This window comes from Lissotriton vulgaris, chromosome 7 (genome assembly GCF_964263255.1).
Source record: "Lissotriton vulgaris chromosome 7, aLisVul1.2, whole genome shotgun sequence".
In the NCBI taxonomy this organism is placed as follows: domain Eukaryota; kingdom Metazoa; phylum Chordata; class Amphibia; order Caudata; family Salamandridae; genus Lissotriton; species Lissotriton vulgaris.
In genome coordinates this window covers 593,173,446-593,192,129 of record NC_141695.1, presented here as the reverse complement: position 1 = coordinate 593,192,129, position 18,684 = coordinate 593,173,446, and the positions used below count along the sequence as shown (strand labels likewise).

Below are 18,684 nucleotides of genomic sequence, written 5' to 3'. Positions count from 1 at the left end.
ACATACCTGTTCTAGCCCTGGGATGCCCGTGGGTAGCCATGTGCTCTATAGATTCGTAAACTGCTGGCTCATCTTTTAAAGTTCAGCAACATGAGCCCCTCCTACCCCCGAACGGAATTGCGCAGCGGCAGCGGAGCGGTGGACAGAAGTCAAGTGGCCTGTGGCCCTCCCTGATGGCTCGAGGGTGGAGAATCGCTGGACTGTGTGGCTGGTAGAGGTACGGGGACACCCTATCTACAGCCAATCTTGCTGTGAAATTGATGGGCCTCTTGGCGGCGCAAAGTCGGGCAGCAGGCTGAGAGATGAGGTAAGGTGGAGCGTAGGCTACAGAATTGGGGAGTTGCAGCTGAACCACAACTAATGCTGCTTGCTTGGCCTCTCCTCCCACAGGCATTGGAGCCATGGCTCACTTGCCTCATACTTTAAACAACACCTGACACGAGGAGACTGCATATGTACCACCTTCTTGAATATAGCTTGTCTACGGGCGGGATGGGTGGCTTCATACCATACACATGCAGGGACTTGTTTTAGAACTTGGGACAGGGGGAGCCACCTGGGCTTCAATTAAATCTTGCTTCCTGGGGATCCCAACAACCCCTACCCCACTCCCAATCTCCCAACACCTTCCCCCACTAGCACACCATGGGCAAGTCTGATACAAAAAAATCCTGTCTGGTGTTTGATGCCAGGAAAAGCGCCAGACATCTGGAAATAGAGGCTGCCTGACTATTCCATCTAGAGGTCACAGCTGATGGAGGCTCCCTTTCGTCGGGGAACATCAAGGACCTATTATGAGAGATGATATCAAGCCTCACCTCCATAGATTCTAAGGTTGACTTTAACACATAGAATGAATGATAGGAAAGACCGCTTAGACAAACACATGCGCATTGCGGTCGCTGAACAAAGATTCTCAGACAGAGGAGGACCACCCACATCAATCCAACACAGTAAAAGTAATGCAGGTGGAACTCCACCATATCAAGTCAAACAATGAGGACTTGAAAGCTCGTTTGTGAAGGAGCAATGTCCGGATTACTGGATTCTCCGAGTTTACAGTGACGGGCTGCACCAAAGATGATGTCTTAGGCACCTCCTCAAAGATGTTGGTCACTGAGGAGACGCATAGATCTCTGGCTTCCAAGACCTATGCCAGGGGCACCCACAAGGCCCATCATTGCCAAATGTCTTAACTATCGAGATAGGGATCAACTCTTATGACTGGCCAGAGGCGAAGGAGATTTAATCCGAAGGGACAGGTATTTCATTTTTTCCAGACTTTACACAATCAGGGCAGGAAGCCCAGAGAAAAGCCCAGAGAAAATTCCTCCCTGTCAAGCAAAAACTTCAAGAACGTGGCATACAATAAGCTATGCTATATCCAGCTAGGCTCTGCTTTACATGTATAGGCAAAACACAGAGCTGAAGGATGTTTTCACTTTACTTTCACTTTCCTTCAAAAACATGTCCAGGTGCCCCATCATCACAAGATAATGCCGATAGTAGACCATCGTTTGAGGAAGTGGAATGTGGGACCTGATGTGGTCCTCCCTGAACATGATGGCCTGTCAGTGTCCTCTCCGATTGACTGGTGTATAACCACCTGGTCAAGTTGGAAAAGATTGCCGGGGCCAAGTGCCCTACTCTGAGGACACCACATACCTTCTGACCATATTGTGTGTGCTGTTGGTGGGTTCATTTTACTTGTACATGTTTGAGTATGCTAAAAGATATAAAAGGTGATGTGGGGGTTAAAGGATAGGACTTCTTTAATATTAAGTACATCCTTTGGGTCTTGAAGGAAGTAAGGCATGGTCTTGATTAATGGTCTCAAGAAGAAGTCAGTAAATTGGAAGAACGGCTCCAGAAAGGAGCCTATACCAGATACTATAGATCTGCCCCATGGCATAAATCTAAATTGGGGTATTTTAGGTCAAATATACATATATTGTGAAATAGGTTTGTCCGTCTGTAGGAACTCAGCCTCATTTTAATAATCAAATTGGGTTTTCAATGCCGTCTTTCGCTGTTTGTTTATTACTCAAGTTTAATCTAAGGGCAGGGGATCTTTGGAGATCTTCAAGTAATTCTGATCATCATTCAACCATCTTAGTCATTCATTCCTATAAATCAGAGAAGCAAAGCAACTATATAGCTTCCTCTTTGTCAGCTGGCTTTATGATCTGTTGGTAATGAGCTAACTTATTCTCTCAGATTTATTTTGATCCAACTTCCAATGACCTTACACTTTGAAATCAATGTTCTTCAGACTGATTTGGTTATCTATAAAGTGCTCTGATACCCTCGGGTCTTGACAGTGCTATATAAAACTCTTCAAATAAATCCATTTCGAAGTGGAAAAAATGGGAGTCTATGGTTCTTGATAAAGATTGTAACATTCGTAAGTAGTACCTGTTTAAAATGTGTCACTTCTGGCGGGATCAAGTGTGGGGGAGGGATGAAGGTAGAATTTTTCTTAAGGCTTGTGTTGTTTTCTGGTGGACAAACATCTTACTGTATTGAAAAAAACTTTAAACCTTATTTCCGAAAGAATAATTGCGAGTTCATAGTTTATCATGAGCTCAACACCATTACTGTTGTCGACAAAACAGTAAATGTCATGTTCTTTACTGTTTCATATTTTATCCCTCAGAATAATAACTAGTTTATTGCACGACTGATATAGACTTGTTGTTTCCTCAACTGGCTCTGTGTCTGTGGTGGTGATGCTGGAGGGTCCCAATGCACCTGTGATGAGCCTTGCCTTTTTAAGAAGCCCTTTCCTTCGCTTTTATCTAAAAACGTACCACAATTGTTACTGTAAGGGTAATAAACATACCAGAAGGAAATCAGTGGAAAAGCCATGGGGACTTTTGGCTAAAACGTCATTGGCGGTCTAAAACATGGTGGCTGAGAAAACCTCATCGGCCCTCGTACTGATAGTCGAATAACTGGTCCCGATCGAGTTTTTCTTCACTACTCCTATCTCCCGTACTGGAATGCCTGGCATGTGATCCATATCATCGTGATTTTGCCCCTTTTGATGTCGACTTTTCTGTAGGTTCTTTGTAGTAATCATTTGTGATGTATGAATAGACTTTCTCATGGGAAAAGTTTGTAACCAAACATTTTATTTAACATAAGTTGACTGTAATTACAGTTCCGTCTCCTCCTCTCTGACATGCTGAGAGAGGCAGTATTATTATCTTTTCCGGGGTAAGAATAACAAGCATTAGAAATGTAATCGATGTCGCATTTTTCTGAGTGAGAGCTATTGGCATAGCTCAAAAGCTACTGGACAGAAACTGTCACTTTGTATGTGCTGAACAGAGCACGTAAAATGGCCTGAAAGCCTAAAACGATGTTGATAGCCAACAAAATAAAAAGGCAGATCAGGATGACCATGAGGAACCGTGGACGTGTTGGGATGGCCAACGCAAGCAAACAATGAGCGAAATTGCCTGGGCATGACCCAAGCTTGTAAAGGCGAGAGAATCAGACCCAATGCACCAATAAAAACCCTACTATTTCTAAATGGAACAACAATGAACAAATGGCAATTCATGGGCATGCTAAAAGCTGATATAGGAGATAACAGATCTTGCAGACAGCGCATGCACGCTGCCTAAGCTCAATCTTATCTCAATATTGTCATGTGCATGTTGCGTACCGACAATCATACTTTCGATGTGTGCGCAGTGGCACCTACTAGGGTTTTACCCTAAGAAATACTATGTGAAAAAGCATTGTTTAATGTTTGTCTTCTGATTCTCTATACATTGTCTACACCAGGTCCATCCAAAATGGGAACAGAGCTCTCAATACATTGTCTACACCAAGGCCACCCAAATTGGACACATAGTTCCACAAATGTACAACTAGGCTTTGTAATTGAATTTTTTACTATAAATCTATGTTGCATATATATATATATATATATATATATATATATATATATATATATATATATATATATATATATATATATATATACACACATATATACACACACACATACACACACATACACACACACACATACACAGTAAATTCAGAGAGGGTCAGTCCTGAAGAAATCTCCCGACACTTATCTATGGCATTTACTAGGGCTTAAATCTCCCTTTATTTTACTCCTACACACCGGAGACCATAATAAGGTTTGTCAATCTACCAGTAGGTCTTTTTAATATTTACCCATCGGCATTCAGCATTTGTTTCATCCCATAATAGAACGTTTAGGCTCCTACTATCACACTGTAGTTGACATTTCCACTGTACAGAGCACCCCTATTTAACAGACTCGTAGCCCAGACTGATAGAATTCTTCTAACTCAGTGAAAGGCCTTGTGATGAAGCATGCCACCTCTGGGTGGGTGACATCATGACAATGTCCACTGTTTTTTGAGACTTCCTGCATAATTAGGAAAGACATGGCTTGGCAGTTCGGGCTGGACTGTTCCCATGAGGCACAGGGTCAAGGCTGATTTGCATATGGCCATGTCTGAACTGGGGTGGTGTGGAGTGCAAAACAACGATGGATTTAGGCCCAGATCTCTGTACTGGGGTGAATGTATGACATTGTTCTGCATTCTGTCCATCAATTGTTGTTTTTGCATTTGTCTCCCCAAGTGGGATGGGTATGCCCAGACGTGAGTCCCATGCTGCCATTTCCTATAGGGTGAATCTTTATACTAAAGCAGTAAACGTGACATCATGATAGAAAGTCAAGAGCTGCCGCTCGTAGTCGTGTCAGTTTCCTGTGCACATCGAGGGATTCTTGCAGCCTTCACACGCCCAATAGTCGGGATCTTTGACCAGTGAGCCCGTGTGCTGTGAATTCATTTGGACTAATCATCCCTGGATTACGGAACTCTGCCTGAGCCCGTGTGCTCCATCACCAGGTTTGCCCAGCAGCCGAGGGAGTCGAGCAAGTTAGCGGGAGCGGGACTGCGAGGCCCAGAGGTGCTTGCGCCTGATCATCGCGCGCACCTGGTGCCTCTTCCCGCCCCCTCCTCCCTGTCAGCATTTAACGACTCGCGGCCCCCGCTCCGCGGGAGCCGCTCGTAGTCGTGTCAGTTTCCTGTGCACATCGAGGGATTCTTGCAGCCTTCACACGCCCAATAGTCGGGATCTTTGACCAGTGAGCCCGTGTGCTGTGAATTCATTTGGACTAATCATCCCTGGATTACGGAACTCTGCCTGAGCCCGTGTGCTCCATCACCAGGTTTGCCCAGCAGCCGAGGGAGTCGAGCAAGTTAGCGGGAGCGGGACTGCGAGGCCCAGAGGTGCTTGCGCCTGATCATCGCGCGCACCTGGTGCCTCTTCCCGCTCCCCTCCTCCTCCTATTTAGCCCAGCCTCCTGACGCGTACGCGGGACGCGCGCGGACGGAAGGGCGGGCGAAGCCCGGGCAAAGGGCGGGCCGTTGTGTGGCCGTTAGGTGGCTGGAGAGGCTGGGATGGGCCAGGTCCCTTCAATTTCGTGTGTGATACCAAGACTTGAGCTTTCCACGTAGAAAACTGTATATACATTCTTTCTATGTGCTGTACTGTGTTCCTGACCTCAACAATCTGTGCTAGTCCTGTTCCACTACTATTGCTTGCCTAAATAACTTGCAGAACGGTTATTCCTGTACATTCATCCCAGTTGTGTATTCTCTTGCCATCATGGATACTGCCTCACCTGGGTTAGTGGGGGCAAACCCTAATAAGGGCACTTTAGACAACTATTTTAAGAAATCTATCTCAGAAATTGAAAGGGAAGAAGCCTTAGCGGAGAGAAGGGTGGAGCGTCGAAGCTCCATCGAGGGTTATAAGGCCAGACCCCCTCTGGTAACATCCCCGCATATTATATCATCTCGCTTAGAGGTGACCCCTATCACTGAGGACCCCTCCACATCCCAGGGGATTCCGGAACTTCTAAGGGACATTACTCCAATACCGCCTTCTCCCGGGGACCCATTTAGTCCACCTACTGTTGATTCCCCGCCACCTTGTAATTCTGATGTAGGCCAGGAAGTTACGCCAGCTCCCGTCCACATTGGTAAAACCATCTCCAAAAATCAATCGAGGAGGATAGAGGCCCAGATAATCCATGGTCCTCCACCCAAAAAGAGAATGAGGAAGGGGGGCTCTATTCAAAAGGGCAAAATTAGTCACTCTGATTTTGGTAAGGGGAAAGGGGGGGTGTAGCTGCTGTGTCCAAACCAATTGTGGATACAAGTCCTGTTATCACTATAGTGACTACACAAGAATCACCACTACCTACACTTGTTACCACCCCCCCAAGTGCAACTTCCGAGGAGACTCTCCTGCTCGCCCCCACCCTGGAGTTTCTTGGGCAAATGCTCAGGACGCTTACTTCCCCTATTGTAGACAGACTATTGGCCATCGAACAACGGCTAGGGAACTTGGAACAGGCTATTCTTAATAAACCGGATAATCAGAAGGCCCCCTCTATTCCTAGTACAGCACTGACTGCAGTCAGCTCACTTATTATCCCAAAACCTCCTTCATCCAAGACGGCCCATCCAACATCTACTAATCTAGCCAAGGCGGCCCACACAACTTCCATTACCACTACAACTGCTTCATTTCCTATGCTCAATGCCCACGCTAAAACAGTGTCCCATAATCCCTTAGGAACTACAACCTCTGCCATTCCTCCCAGACCTGCCACGCATATGGATGGTGCCATCCCGAAGGGTGGAAACAGTATGGCTACTAGACCAATGCAGTCGGCTGGAGAGAGGGAACCCCCTAGCAAAGTAGCAAAACGTAGGATCCCCCAGGTTGAACTTCCTCCGGAATCACTACCCTATGTAGTGGTGCTCACGGGTGTTCCCACCCTTGATCCTGACAAGCGAGAAGGTCCACAGCAACTTAAAAATAAAACCATGTACTGGCTGTCCAAAAATAGGCCTCTCCCGGAGAATGTTAACGGGGACATAGTGCATGTGCGCCGACTCTCCTGGTTGGGGGGGCGGGAGAAAGACATAGAGGGCGACTTGATTGTGATTAACTTTAGGGATCCAGAAGCTGTTAGGCACATTCTGAGCTGGATGCCAGGGAACTTAGGTAAATCAATTATGCCGTGTGATCTTACCTATTTTTACCCTAGAGCCTTAGTAGCTCCCCTGTCATGTCCATGGCCACCTATGGCCTTAACAGGTTTTAATGGTCCAAAACAAAACAACCATTACTTCCCCTTGCACCCTGGCCCCATGATTCAAAAGAATGCTTATGGGTGGGAATCAGTCCCGCAAAGGGGCTATGGTTCTAATTATAGGAGATCGGACTACTCTTCTCAAACTGGGGGGATGGACCACTTGCTTCCTTTCACACCCTTGGAAGTTAGCAATAGATTTGAAGTTTTTTCCGGCTTGGATTCCTGTGATTGACGCCTGGGATCCTCCCCTGGTCATTCTGCTGAAGAGAGGGGCTTAAGTGTACAGAACGTTAATTTTTATGTTTCTGGTCCTAATTCTCCTCCCCAGTTGCCAGGTGATTCCCATGGCACGATCCAAACCCTTCTACTCACACCTAACCACAGTCCACCTCCCCCTCCAGGGATTCCTATTCCACATGTATGCAGTAGTAGTGATACCTCCGGGGGACAGGGATCCACATTGTATACTTCCTCTAGAGCCCTGAGGCTACTATCATGGAATGTTGCAGGTATTTTCAATAAAATACACACTGACGAATGGGACTCCCTAATAAAAAATACTGACATCTGCCTCTTTCAAGAGACATGGGCGAGGGAACCCGTTCTTAAAACTGGTTATGCAATATTTGAAATCCAGGCTACCTGGAATGGTATGGGGAGGCTCTTGGGTGGTTTGGCGGTGTGGATAGCGTCTCATATTGGTTGCACAGCGGAAACTATAGCCACGTTCTCTCAAGACATCCAGTGCGTCTTATTGAACTGGTCGGGCGCCCCCAAGTTGGCAATAATAAATGTTTATTCCCGCCCAGTAGGTCCAGCGGCGGAGTCCACTACACTTGAAGACCTTGTGTCCTTCTTGAGTCAGTTGCCGACCGACTGTAAGGTGTTAATGGGTGGTGATTTTAACTGTCATTTCGAGCCCTTAGAGGGCTTGAGGGAAGGGGCCCTTACGGCAGAAGACGACTTCTGGGGTATTCCAGTGTGTCAATCGCCCTATCCCAGGTCCTGGTCTCCACTTGCGGTCCAAATCATGTCATTAACTCTAAATTTTGCGCTAAGAGCCTGTAACGGACGCACACCCTCAGACACCCCTTCAAAATGTACATTTAACAGGAAAAATCATGAGTCACGACTGGACTACATTTTTGTTGATACCAGTCTTTGGCCAAAGGTAGAGGATTTTAATATAATCCCCCGTACTGATAGTGATCATAATGCTCTCCTACTCTCCCTGGCCTATCTTACAGAACATACCGGACTTTCTCCACTTGAGGAAAGAGATGAATGGGGAAACTTGGTACTAACCTCAAACAGGCGTAGGGTGAGATGGCAGAAATTTTCCAAGTCGGAAGAAAACATTGGGAAAATCTATAATCTGGTGCTGCCTAAATTTGAGGCTTTGGATGTTTTAATTAGTCAATCCTGCACCCACGACTTACATAAAACCCTACCTCTTATACACGAGGACTTAGTGGGAGTACTGGGAGAGGTTCTCTATCCAGAGGTGCCTAAGCCCAAGCATAAGACTAGAACTTCCACCTGGTACAACTCTGATTGCAGAAAGGCCAAATCTGACCTCATTGCTGCAGTCAAAGAGGGTGTACCCCGTACCAGGGTGTCCGTTCTGCGACGCCAGTACAAGGACACAATGGCCCGTGCGAGATCAGACTGGGACTAGATGGCAGGATCTTTCAACAGCCCTGACAACTAAGGACTTAAGAAGATTTTGGTCCTTAGTCACTACTGGCTCAGGGGAACCCATAGCTGCAGTTGAACCCAATATAGCAGCACATATATGGGAAGAACATTTCAGTAAACTCTATGCAGATGCCTTAGAGAATACTCATGTCACTGTTGCAACACTCCTCTCCCTTCCTGGAGACACCTTGGAGTTTACGCTAGGGGAAGTGGTTAGCGCAATAGACGGTCTAGCACTGGGCAAGGCCCCTGGCCTTGATAAACTACCTGGTGACCTTTTTAGGTCCCATCCAGAGATTTGGGCGCCTTATCTTCACATCCTTTTCAATTCACTTGCACGTGGAATGGCGATCCCCTGTACTTGGCTGGGGGCAGAGATAGTCCCAATCTTCAAGAAGGGCTGTCCTCTGCTCCCATCCAACTACAGGCCGATCAGCCTGATAGATGTCCCTCAAAAGATTTATTATCGACTCTTATTGGATCAACTTTTGGACTGGATGGAGGAAAATGAAATCCTAAGTCCCCTCCAGGCTGGCTTCAGGAAAAATACGTCCACCATGGATCAAATCTTCCGCCTCGTTCTCCTCTTTTGGAAATCGGTGACCATCGAGGGCGGGAGACTGTACATGGTGTTCGTAGACCTGAAGTCAGCATTCGATTTGGTACCACGGAAAAAACTCTGGGAGGTCCTGAGGGAGATGGGAGTACCCACCAATTTACTCCAGGCCATAATAAGACTCCATCAGGGCAACTTTGCCCAGGTACGATGTGGGCGGGGTGGAGTATTGTCAAAAAGGTTTCCTGTTTCCCGGGGGGTCAGGCAGGGTTGCGTCCTTGCCCCATCTCTTTTCTATCTATACGTGAACAGTGTTATTTTACATCTAGTTAACGTTAGGGACAATGACGCCCCGGTCTTGGCAGGCAGGAGGGTGCCGGCAATTATGTTTGCTGACGACACCCTCCTGCTTTCCAAATCACCCATGGGAATTCAGAGAATCCTTGATGGCTTTGGACTTTTCTGCAGGCAGTATGGCCTTGAGATCAACGCAGGGAAGACCAAGTAAATGATCTTTAACCCCTCCTCCACAACGAGACCTAATCCATCCCTAAATTCCACGGTTCTAGAGAGGGTCAAAACATTTCAGTACCTGGGCGTAACCCTCCAAGAGAACCTTTCCTGGGGTCCACAGATCGCAAGCTCGCGAATAAGGCTCTCTCAACTGTCTGGGGCTATTTTAAAGGTTACAAACACCTCAACGTACAAACCTATAGCTCCTGCAGTTGAGATGTACAAAACTCAAGCGAAATCTGCTGCACTTTACGGTAGCGAATTATGGGGACACCAAGCTGGAATTGACCTGGTACGTGTTGAAAACAACTTCATGAGGCGTCTTTTGGCCCTCCCAACCGCAACTCCTCTAATTCCCTTACGTTTAGATCTGGGTTTACCGTCCATTAGGGAGGACCTTGAATCCAAACCTATAAGATTCTGGCATAGACTCTGGTCAACAAAGGAGCTTAGTCACTATAGGCAAGATCTTGTGCATGTTATGAACTTAAACCACAATGACAAGATCCCCTGGCTAGCCTTTGTTAAAAAAGAATTGTTCCGGCTTGGTTTTAATGAGCTGTGGGAGGCTCCAGAAATAGTATGTAACAAGGTCCCCCGGAAAAGACTTGTGGAAGCATACAAGGAACAAAATCTTGTATCCCATTTGACTGCACCTAGTATCGGCACCCTAACCCACTGTTTTACTGAATCCAAAAATTCTTATAAGTTTGAAACTTTTATGGATTTTATCTACCCGATTACGGCAAGGAAGCTTTACATACAGTGGCGGTTTGGCACCCTACCTATCAAATCCTTCACTAGCAAATGGACCAACGGAGGGGACAAACTATGCCCTGGCTGCAATTCGTGTGATGAGGAGGAAATCCATGTTCTGTTTTTTTGCCCCACCTATAAGTCTCCAAGGAAATATTGGTTGGTGCCCCTATGTAGGAACATGGCAATAAGGAACTGTTTAATATCATACAGAATACTGAAATCTGATTCCTCCCCCCACATTGTTTTTGCAGTCTCAAAATATCTCCTCGCCTTGTGGCGCATTAGGTCCAAGTTAATCAAGGCCAAACCATCATAGGATGAATGTCTCTGCCACTGTCTTATTGCAACCTTTGACTCCCGTTGGCAACGACTTCCATCACACTGTCTATTTTATTTTTACTGACATGACTCGTTGTTGCTCCTCCCTTTATGCACTTTACTTACCTGAGTTTAGATGACATGAAATGTTGTTACTTGTTCTTGTATGCATTTCTTTGCTGATTTTAACACTGTGTATGTATTTTTATGTATCTTTTATGGCCTAAATAAAGATTTTTTGGATTGGATTGGATTGGATTGAAAGTCAATAAATGGCAAATTTTATAAAAATAGTATTCACTATTTATATTTTTTCTCAATTTCTTTTTTTCATATATATTTTTCTAATAATTTTTATACACTCAATTCATGGAATTTATATCACTCTGAATAAATATGACATATATTGGACAACATTTAGAAAAACCATAAACATGAACAAGACTTCAAATGACTAGATGGTCAGAGGACTATTGAAGTTGGCAATGCAGTGGTTTGTGTTCCAAACCACCGCACCGCATTGCCAACTTCACCCCCACAACCTCCCTCTCCGAGGACTCCCAACAAAATGACGGCACAAACGCAAAAAAAAAACGGGGCGGAAACAGGATACTGAATCCCGCCCCTCCAGGACTCCCTGACCTGCCTCATGGTTGCCAAGGCGATATTTCAAGAAATATTGTCGTGATACCGTAAGGCAGGTCATGGAGTCCTTGAGAGGCGGTATCCAGAGCAGACAAATTTGCAAAACAGGAGCTTTTTCCAATGGCAGGCCTCCGTTTCGATAAATGCAGATGAACATTACATACAAGTGAAAAGGAGAGAAAAAAGTGAGAAACAAGCATAATTTATAAATAGGAGTATAAATATAAATTGAAGTATATGTATTAAGAAATACTATATGCATTTGCATCCGTTTTTCATGTGCTACAATGCGTTCCAGTTGGTACTCTTTAAAAAAAAATATTTTTTAATTCTCCAACGAATTGTAGTGCATGAAACAGATGCAAATGCATATACTACTTCTTAATACATATTTATAATTACGCTTGTCTCTATTTTTTCTCTCTTCTTTTCGCTAGTATGTAAAGTTCATCTGTATTTATAGTTTGCTTCTACTCATTTTTTTAACGTGAATATATATATGTCCATGAATGGAAATCCTGTAACTCTGTAACTAATAATGCAAAAAAAAAAAAATGCCCCAGGCCTGTGCACCATTCAGAGGCGAAGCATGTGACGGTTGGTCTAAGTTCTCTGATGTCTTGCAATTAAATAAACGCTTTCATTTGTTTTCAACAGCATAAAAATAAGTGTATGTGACGATCAATATGTAACCTTTGACCACCACTTTACTCAAGGAATATCAAACCACATGTTTATTACTATTTTTGAAAATTGCTTACTCTACCTTACCTAAATAGATGTCATAGTTGTGGGCATAGGAGTATTACTCTCATAGGGTAAGCAATCAATACTGCCAATGAGCCAATACAAGTCAGTGTAACTTTAGAACTAGTACATCTACCCCTTTCATGATAACCGTACTTTCTTTCCTTTTTGCCAAGTTTGAGAAGCCCCTAAATTGAATTAAGGGACTATAAATGGGTAGACACATTAATTAGACACAAGGTGGCCCTGGATCACATTTTTCAACATCCTGGCTGGTGGAATTTGAGTGGTTTTGGTCAGCAGTAACAGCACTATGGGTGATTACTCATGTAAATGGAGTCCTTGGAGGTCTTAACAGCACCCCCGTATCAATTTTTTTTACTAACCATTAGTATTAAAAAAAATATGGCTCACTGCTTAAAAAAATTATGCTGATTGTGAATATCAGAACGAGTACAAATAGAAGACCGACCGTGATTATATTGTAGGGGCATGATAGGGTTATCCTGAAATAATCATGGACATCTTTTTGTACAAAAGTTGAATATAACATTAGAGATGGCGCCTGTCTACAAGGTGACTGCAAAGGCAACCCATCTACCACAACATCGTCTATTGATTCTTCAAATTCAAAATCAGTCTGGAACTAGTGCATAAGGGTTACTTCTTGCCGCCCAGAGTATGTTTTAGTTTGTGCCACCTAGGCATGAATCCCCAAAGTGTCTTTGCAAATCTTAACCCTAAACTGGGAGACAAAGCAAGAATACCCAGCCCCCATAAATCTTTAACATACACAATTCGACAAATTGATTGTATTCCTTTACAATCCTATTTTATTTTCCCAGAGCTTACAGCATTGTTTGTAGCTTAGTTTTGCAAGAAATCATGAACACTGTATTTGGAAGTACTGTTTTTTGTTGTAGGAAGACGATCCTCTATGTTCTCAAAATAATTACTAACATCATAGAACTGCATGTGATCACAAACAGTAAATATCATACATAAGGTGGATGCAGAGCTGTACAATTGTATTTCTTTTGTGATATATTGGTGCTTTATTGATCTGTGTGATTTACATACAGCCGCACAGTGTTAACCCCTTCCAGGCTCATGACGAGCTGGGCTCGTCATGGTGTAGCCTCCTAGCACGCTGATGACGAGCCCAGCTCGTCACGTAACATGGGTTTTTTTGAAATCCCAGCATAGGTGCAGAATACCACTAGCGCGGATGTGGTTAAAGGGTTGACCCTTTTATTAAAAAAAAAAACATTATAACTCTGGCAGGACCTATGTGTGACTGCAACTGTTATAACTATATTGTACTGTTATTAATCTAAACATCCACCATTGCCTCCACTGAGCTCAGTTCTGACTACTCGATTCAGCTACCACAAAATTAAGGTGATGCGAGTGAGCAACTCTACATCGTAGATTGAGTAACCAGTGTCCTAATGTGTAGACAGTGCTTAGAATATTGTCTGATGTTGACCGGTCCCATGTATCTGGGAAGAAGTCTGACACCTTCCTTGCCTTTAGTATAATAAGGATCAGTAAACTGAAGACTATGTTAAGCTATTCGTTGGCATTTAATTACTGGAAGGACCACATCAGTGTATTCCGCAGGCCATCTCTTTACTCAAAAGAACCCTTTTATCTGTACAATCTTGGCTTCAATACACTCTCCTCTCTTGGCATCTCTTTAGCTAAATCGTTCTGATTTGTCCTCGACCAGAAAATAACTGTGCAAAGCCACATATACTAACTGGCTAAAACCGGTTTCATTCACTGGTGCAATCTCACCTTGATGAAGCCAACACAATGCTGGCTGGCCTCCCCAAATACTCGGCAGCACCTCTCAGCCATCTTACACTTCTGCACACTTGGTGAAGGGCGCAAAAAAATTAGACATTACATCCATTTAAGAGACCTACACAGGCTGCTACATGAGGCTAGAAATTAATTTAAAATAGTCTGTTTACTCACAAGGCGATTAACCTTGGCTGGCCCTCCTACTCATACCTAAAAAACAAACTTCACATCACAAGAGACCAGAGAAACATTAGACACAAAACACTATTTCACTAAACAGAAGAAAAAAAAGATCAAAAACTCCCTCGAAGAACTGTGAGGCAATGCAAACTTCATAGCCTTCTGTGAGGCTCTAAAAGCTCACTATTTACGCTCCATCTGCAACAGGATAATTTTTTTCTCGCAACTTTGCATCTGAGATGTGAATCTCTGTGCGGTTATCTAGTTCTATGAAATCTGTCTTTCTATGTGAAGTGCCGTGCTGCCCATAAGGTAAAGTCCGTGCTATATAGGCAGCATCATCAATAAAATAAATAAAACATATCTGCCACCTGTAATGATCATTACCAGAGCTTACCCTCCACAAACGTACCCAAACAAAACACTCACATAGGAGTCTTAATTCATGACATGCAAGCACACTACAGTTGAACACTTCTGCAGAGTCCTAGATTATTTGTACCTACGCATTTATTAGAGATTTCCATTCTGTAAAATGCAGTATTACTTCTAGAGATCAGGTAAAATAAATCTTTCACTACATATAAAGCTTTGGAAAAAGTCTAGATGGACGAAACACATATAAACCGTCATATCAGGCGCGCAACACCTATTGGACTCAAAGGTGCTCGAGCGCCATGTCACCCGCGCTCTGAGCTCCTTTGTGGAGACGCACGGAGCTCTTGCTCCCCGCCAGGCCGGTTTCCGCCCCGCACACTCCACGGAGTCCGTTGTTATCTCGGTCCTGGACAACCTCAGGGAGGGTATGGATACCAACCAGCGCCAGGCCCTTGTGCTCCTCGATCTTTCAGCCGCCTTTGACACGGTGGATCATACCATCTTACTTTCCCGTGTCAGGGCGGCGGGGATCGGGGGGACTGCTCTGGTCTGGTTATCCTCCTTCCTGAGTGACCGCACCCAGGCCGTCCGCCTCGGTGACTTTACAGCGGACGTCCGGAAAGTTCAGTGCGGGGTCCCCCAGGGTTCCTCCCTTTCCCCCCTCCTGTTTAATCTTTATGTTGCCCCTCTTATCTTTGCTCTTCAACAAATGGAGGTCGCCGTATTTAACTATGCGGATGACCTCCAGCTTGTCTTCAACCTGTCTTCTTCCCCCTCTTCTGTTCTTAACTTCCAAACTGTCATGCTTCACATCCGGGACTGGATGAACCACAATCACCTGAAACTCAACCCCGATAAGACCGAGCTGGTGTTGACGGGTGGTTCATCCAGCCCCTGGTCTTCTCTTTTTTGGCCCCCTTCACTTGGCCCCTCTCCTACACCCACTACCTCTGTTAAAACCCTCGGCATAAAACTCAATTCTCAACTCACCCTTCACTCCCAGGTTAGTTCCGTGGTATCTTCCTCTTTCCTTTCACTGCGCACTATTCGCAGGGTGTCCCGTTTCTTTACTTTCTCTGCCCTCAAACTTATCATCTTGGCCATGGTGGTGTCCCGCCTGGATTACGGCAACGCCCTATATGCAGGTATTCCTGCATATAGTCTACGGCGTTTGCAGCAGATACAAAACCAGGCAGCCCGCCTGGTCTTCAATCTTCCGAAATTTCATCACTCCTCCCCCCTCTTGAAATCTTTACACTGGCTCCCTGTGCGAGCTCGGGTTCAATTCAAGCTCGCCTCCATCACCTTCTTGGCTCGACTGGGCTTGGCACCTGCATTCATCTCTTCTGAGATCACCCCCTACGTTCCCATCAGGGAACTACGCTCTTCCTCCTAGTCCCTCCTCACTATCCCTCGCTTTCGGAGAAAGAAGTGGGGAGGCTCGAAATTTGCCACCCTTGCCCCGATCCTGTGGAACTCCCTCCCCCTTGAACTCCGCACCATCACTCTGTACCCACAATTTCGTAAACACCTCAAGGCTCATCTGTTCACTAAGTCCTTTGACAAATTCCCAACAGCTTCTCCTGTCTCTTAGCCCCGGATCTTGTCAGTTGTAGCACCAAGAAACCGCTGGTGTATGTGCTCTCTACAAGTAATTTTAAACTCAAACTCAAACTCAAACTCCTCCCCCCGTGTCGTGTGTGGCAGCCCCCAGCTTCCAGGGCACACACACAGCCGCACCCTTCACAGGTCTTTAAAAGACCATTTGCATGTTAATGAGGCCTTGCTGTTTCACCCCTTCTAAGAGCCCCTGCAGCTCCACTCTGCATGTTGCTTAAAGATTCAGCCGACCCGAATTTTTTCCTTAGCCCCCTCGAAATTTGGCTCTAGTTGTGCCTCTGGGTCATATTCACTCATAATAGACAGGATTCATTCAGGGAAAAAAAGTGTGAAAAGAAAAGCAAGATGCTGTGTTTTGTTAAATAACTAAACACTGTCATACATGTTGCGTTTACACTAGTGTGTGCGGTTCTCAATTAAAACATATTTAAGAATGGGGACCAGTTCCTGGATTGGGGTCACAATCCAAGAACCAGTGCTGCAGGGATGTCTAAGTCAGTACCCACTACGCACAGTGCATTTCATTGTTCCTCTTTTGTACTTACCAAAATACATCAGTGTCTAGATACAACTACATGAGGATCTGAAGAGAAATAACTAAATACCTCTTGACTTCTCAAAAAATAAGAGTTTTCTGTGTTTGAATAAACCTCAAGAGTGTATCCACGTACTAGGACATGTAAATTGTGCCACGGCCCCAGAGTAAAAAAAAATAATAATAAAGAATCTCAATGTCATGTTTGCGTCGGACCTTGGCAGCACCTTTCAGGTATATGACATTGTTATAAATATAGATGGCCTGGTCATGATGCTCAGGAAAGCCCTTTTGCAGTTACCGATCGACTGGAACTCAGGAGGGCCTGGTTAGTGCCTTGCCTGGTTTACTGTACCACATACAATGGTGACCCAAAAAAATGTTACAGAATTCGCAACAAATCCAAAACTAATTCAGATTAAAAAACAAATAAACATTCTGCAAGAATTTCAGGAAAAAAAAGAAGCACAGAATAAAAAGGTTGAACGTTCTCCTATTAATCCCAGTAGCACAAATAGTCAAGTTCACAATTCTCTCTCTACTCTCTCACAAAGACTACAAGGGCCAAAATATCTCCAACTCCAAATGATGTTCCTATTATGCAAATGAGATAAAAACTAGACGCTTTTCCTTGTTTTCACTCAATAAGGGCCCCAAAGAGTAACCCTGAAAATGCCACTTATCTAAAAAAGGCTTCAAACTGAACAACATCATCTCAGCAGCCGTCATCACAGCGTCATGGGATCGGGAATATAATCACTTCTGGGGCAAGAAACTGACAGCAATCTGGAAAATCGTGAATCTAACTGGCAGTTCACCTGCTCACTCTACCAACCAAGGGCATGATGGCTGGAAGTCTCAATTTGCGATGGATGACTTTGGTGCTGAAAAGTCACAATAAAGTGACATTTGAACATCTGAATATGGTTGACGGCATCTTTGAACAACTGCATTATGTTTTGGAGAAGCACTACATGAATAGACCATGTTGGTTACAGGGAAAAAGCTGCTTCTACTGACCCAATGAGGGTAGACCCCCTGCAGTCCTCACCTCCGGAGTCCGGCGAAGTTTTGCCTCTTGTAGTAGTGCAGTAGCAGGGCCGTGCGCTCCCTGCAGCGCCGATAGTCCACCTCGAAGCTCTCGTCCTGCAGAGCTGCGTTCATCTCCTCGCCAATCCGTGCCCACACGTGCCTTGGCTCCTTGAGGGCAAATGGGTTCTGCATCACCACCTTGCGCAGCAGCATAATGTCGTGTTGCGCTAAAAAGCGCACCTTCTTTTTCCGGGTGGAGCCGGGGGTGCAGTATCCCTCCACTGCTGCGCGCACACAAACACAAAGCACATCGGTCAATAAGTATATCATTAAAAATTACGGTACACAACACAAACTAAAGCAGGTGTTGTCGCTTTAAATAACACCTGTTTAGTAACACGGGTTAGTAACACGGTTTAGCATAGTTGTACAAAACAAAGTGTTCAACATTTCAGACACGAGTACATCATATGTATTATCTTAGCATGTATGTCTAATACCTAAAGACAGATTGTGGTGCGTTTCGAAGTAACCCTCGAGACGTAGCTCGATAAATATATTTATGGTACCATTAATCAATATACCTACTAGTATGCATATTCTCAAATTGAGAGTATTAAACATTCCTATGTACTAAAGCCAGCCAATTATGGCAATAGGGCTAGAAATAGCTCTGTAACATGCATTTAAGTAGTCGATGGGTTTGGGAAAGAAAGCAATTAAAAT

At 44.7% G+C, this 18,684-nt stretch overlaps 1 protein-coding gene across 6 annotated transcripts in view; it reads right to left on the bottom strand.

Annotated features, from left to right (window-relative positions):
* Positions 1-18,684, bottom strand: part of LOC147702075 (uncharacterized) — a 91,469-nt gene that overhangs the window by 54,942 nt on the left and 17,843 nt on the right. For 5 of the 6 annotated variants that reach the window (XM_086930695.1, XM_086930691.1, XM_086930690.1 and 2 more), the window contains exon 2: positions 17,978-18,242. In XM_086930695.1, the coding sequence (XP_086786821.1) occupies positions 17,978-18,171 (194 nt within the window). In that variant the 5' untranslated portion in view covers positions 18,172-18,242. The remainder of the gene's footprint in view (positions 1-17,977; positions 18,243-18,684) is intronic. The other variant, XM_086930692.1, reaches the window with a different exon arrangement.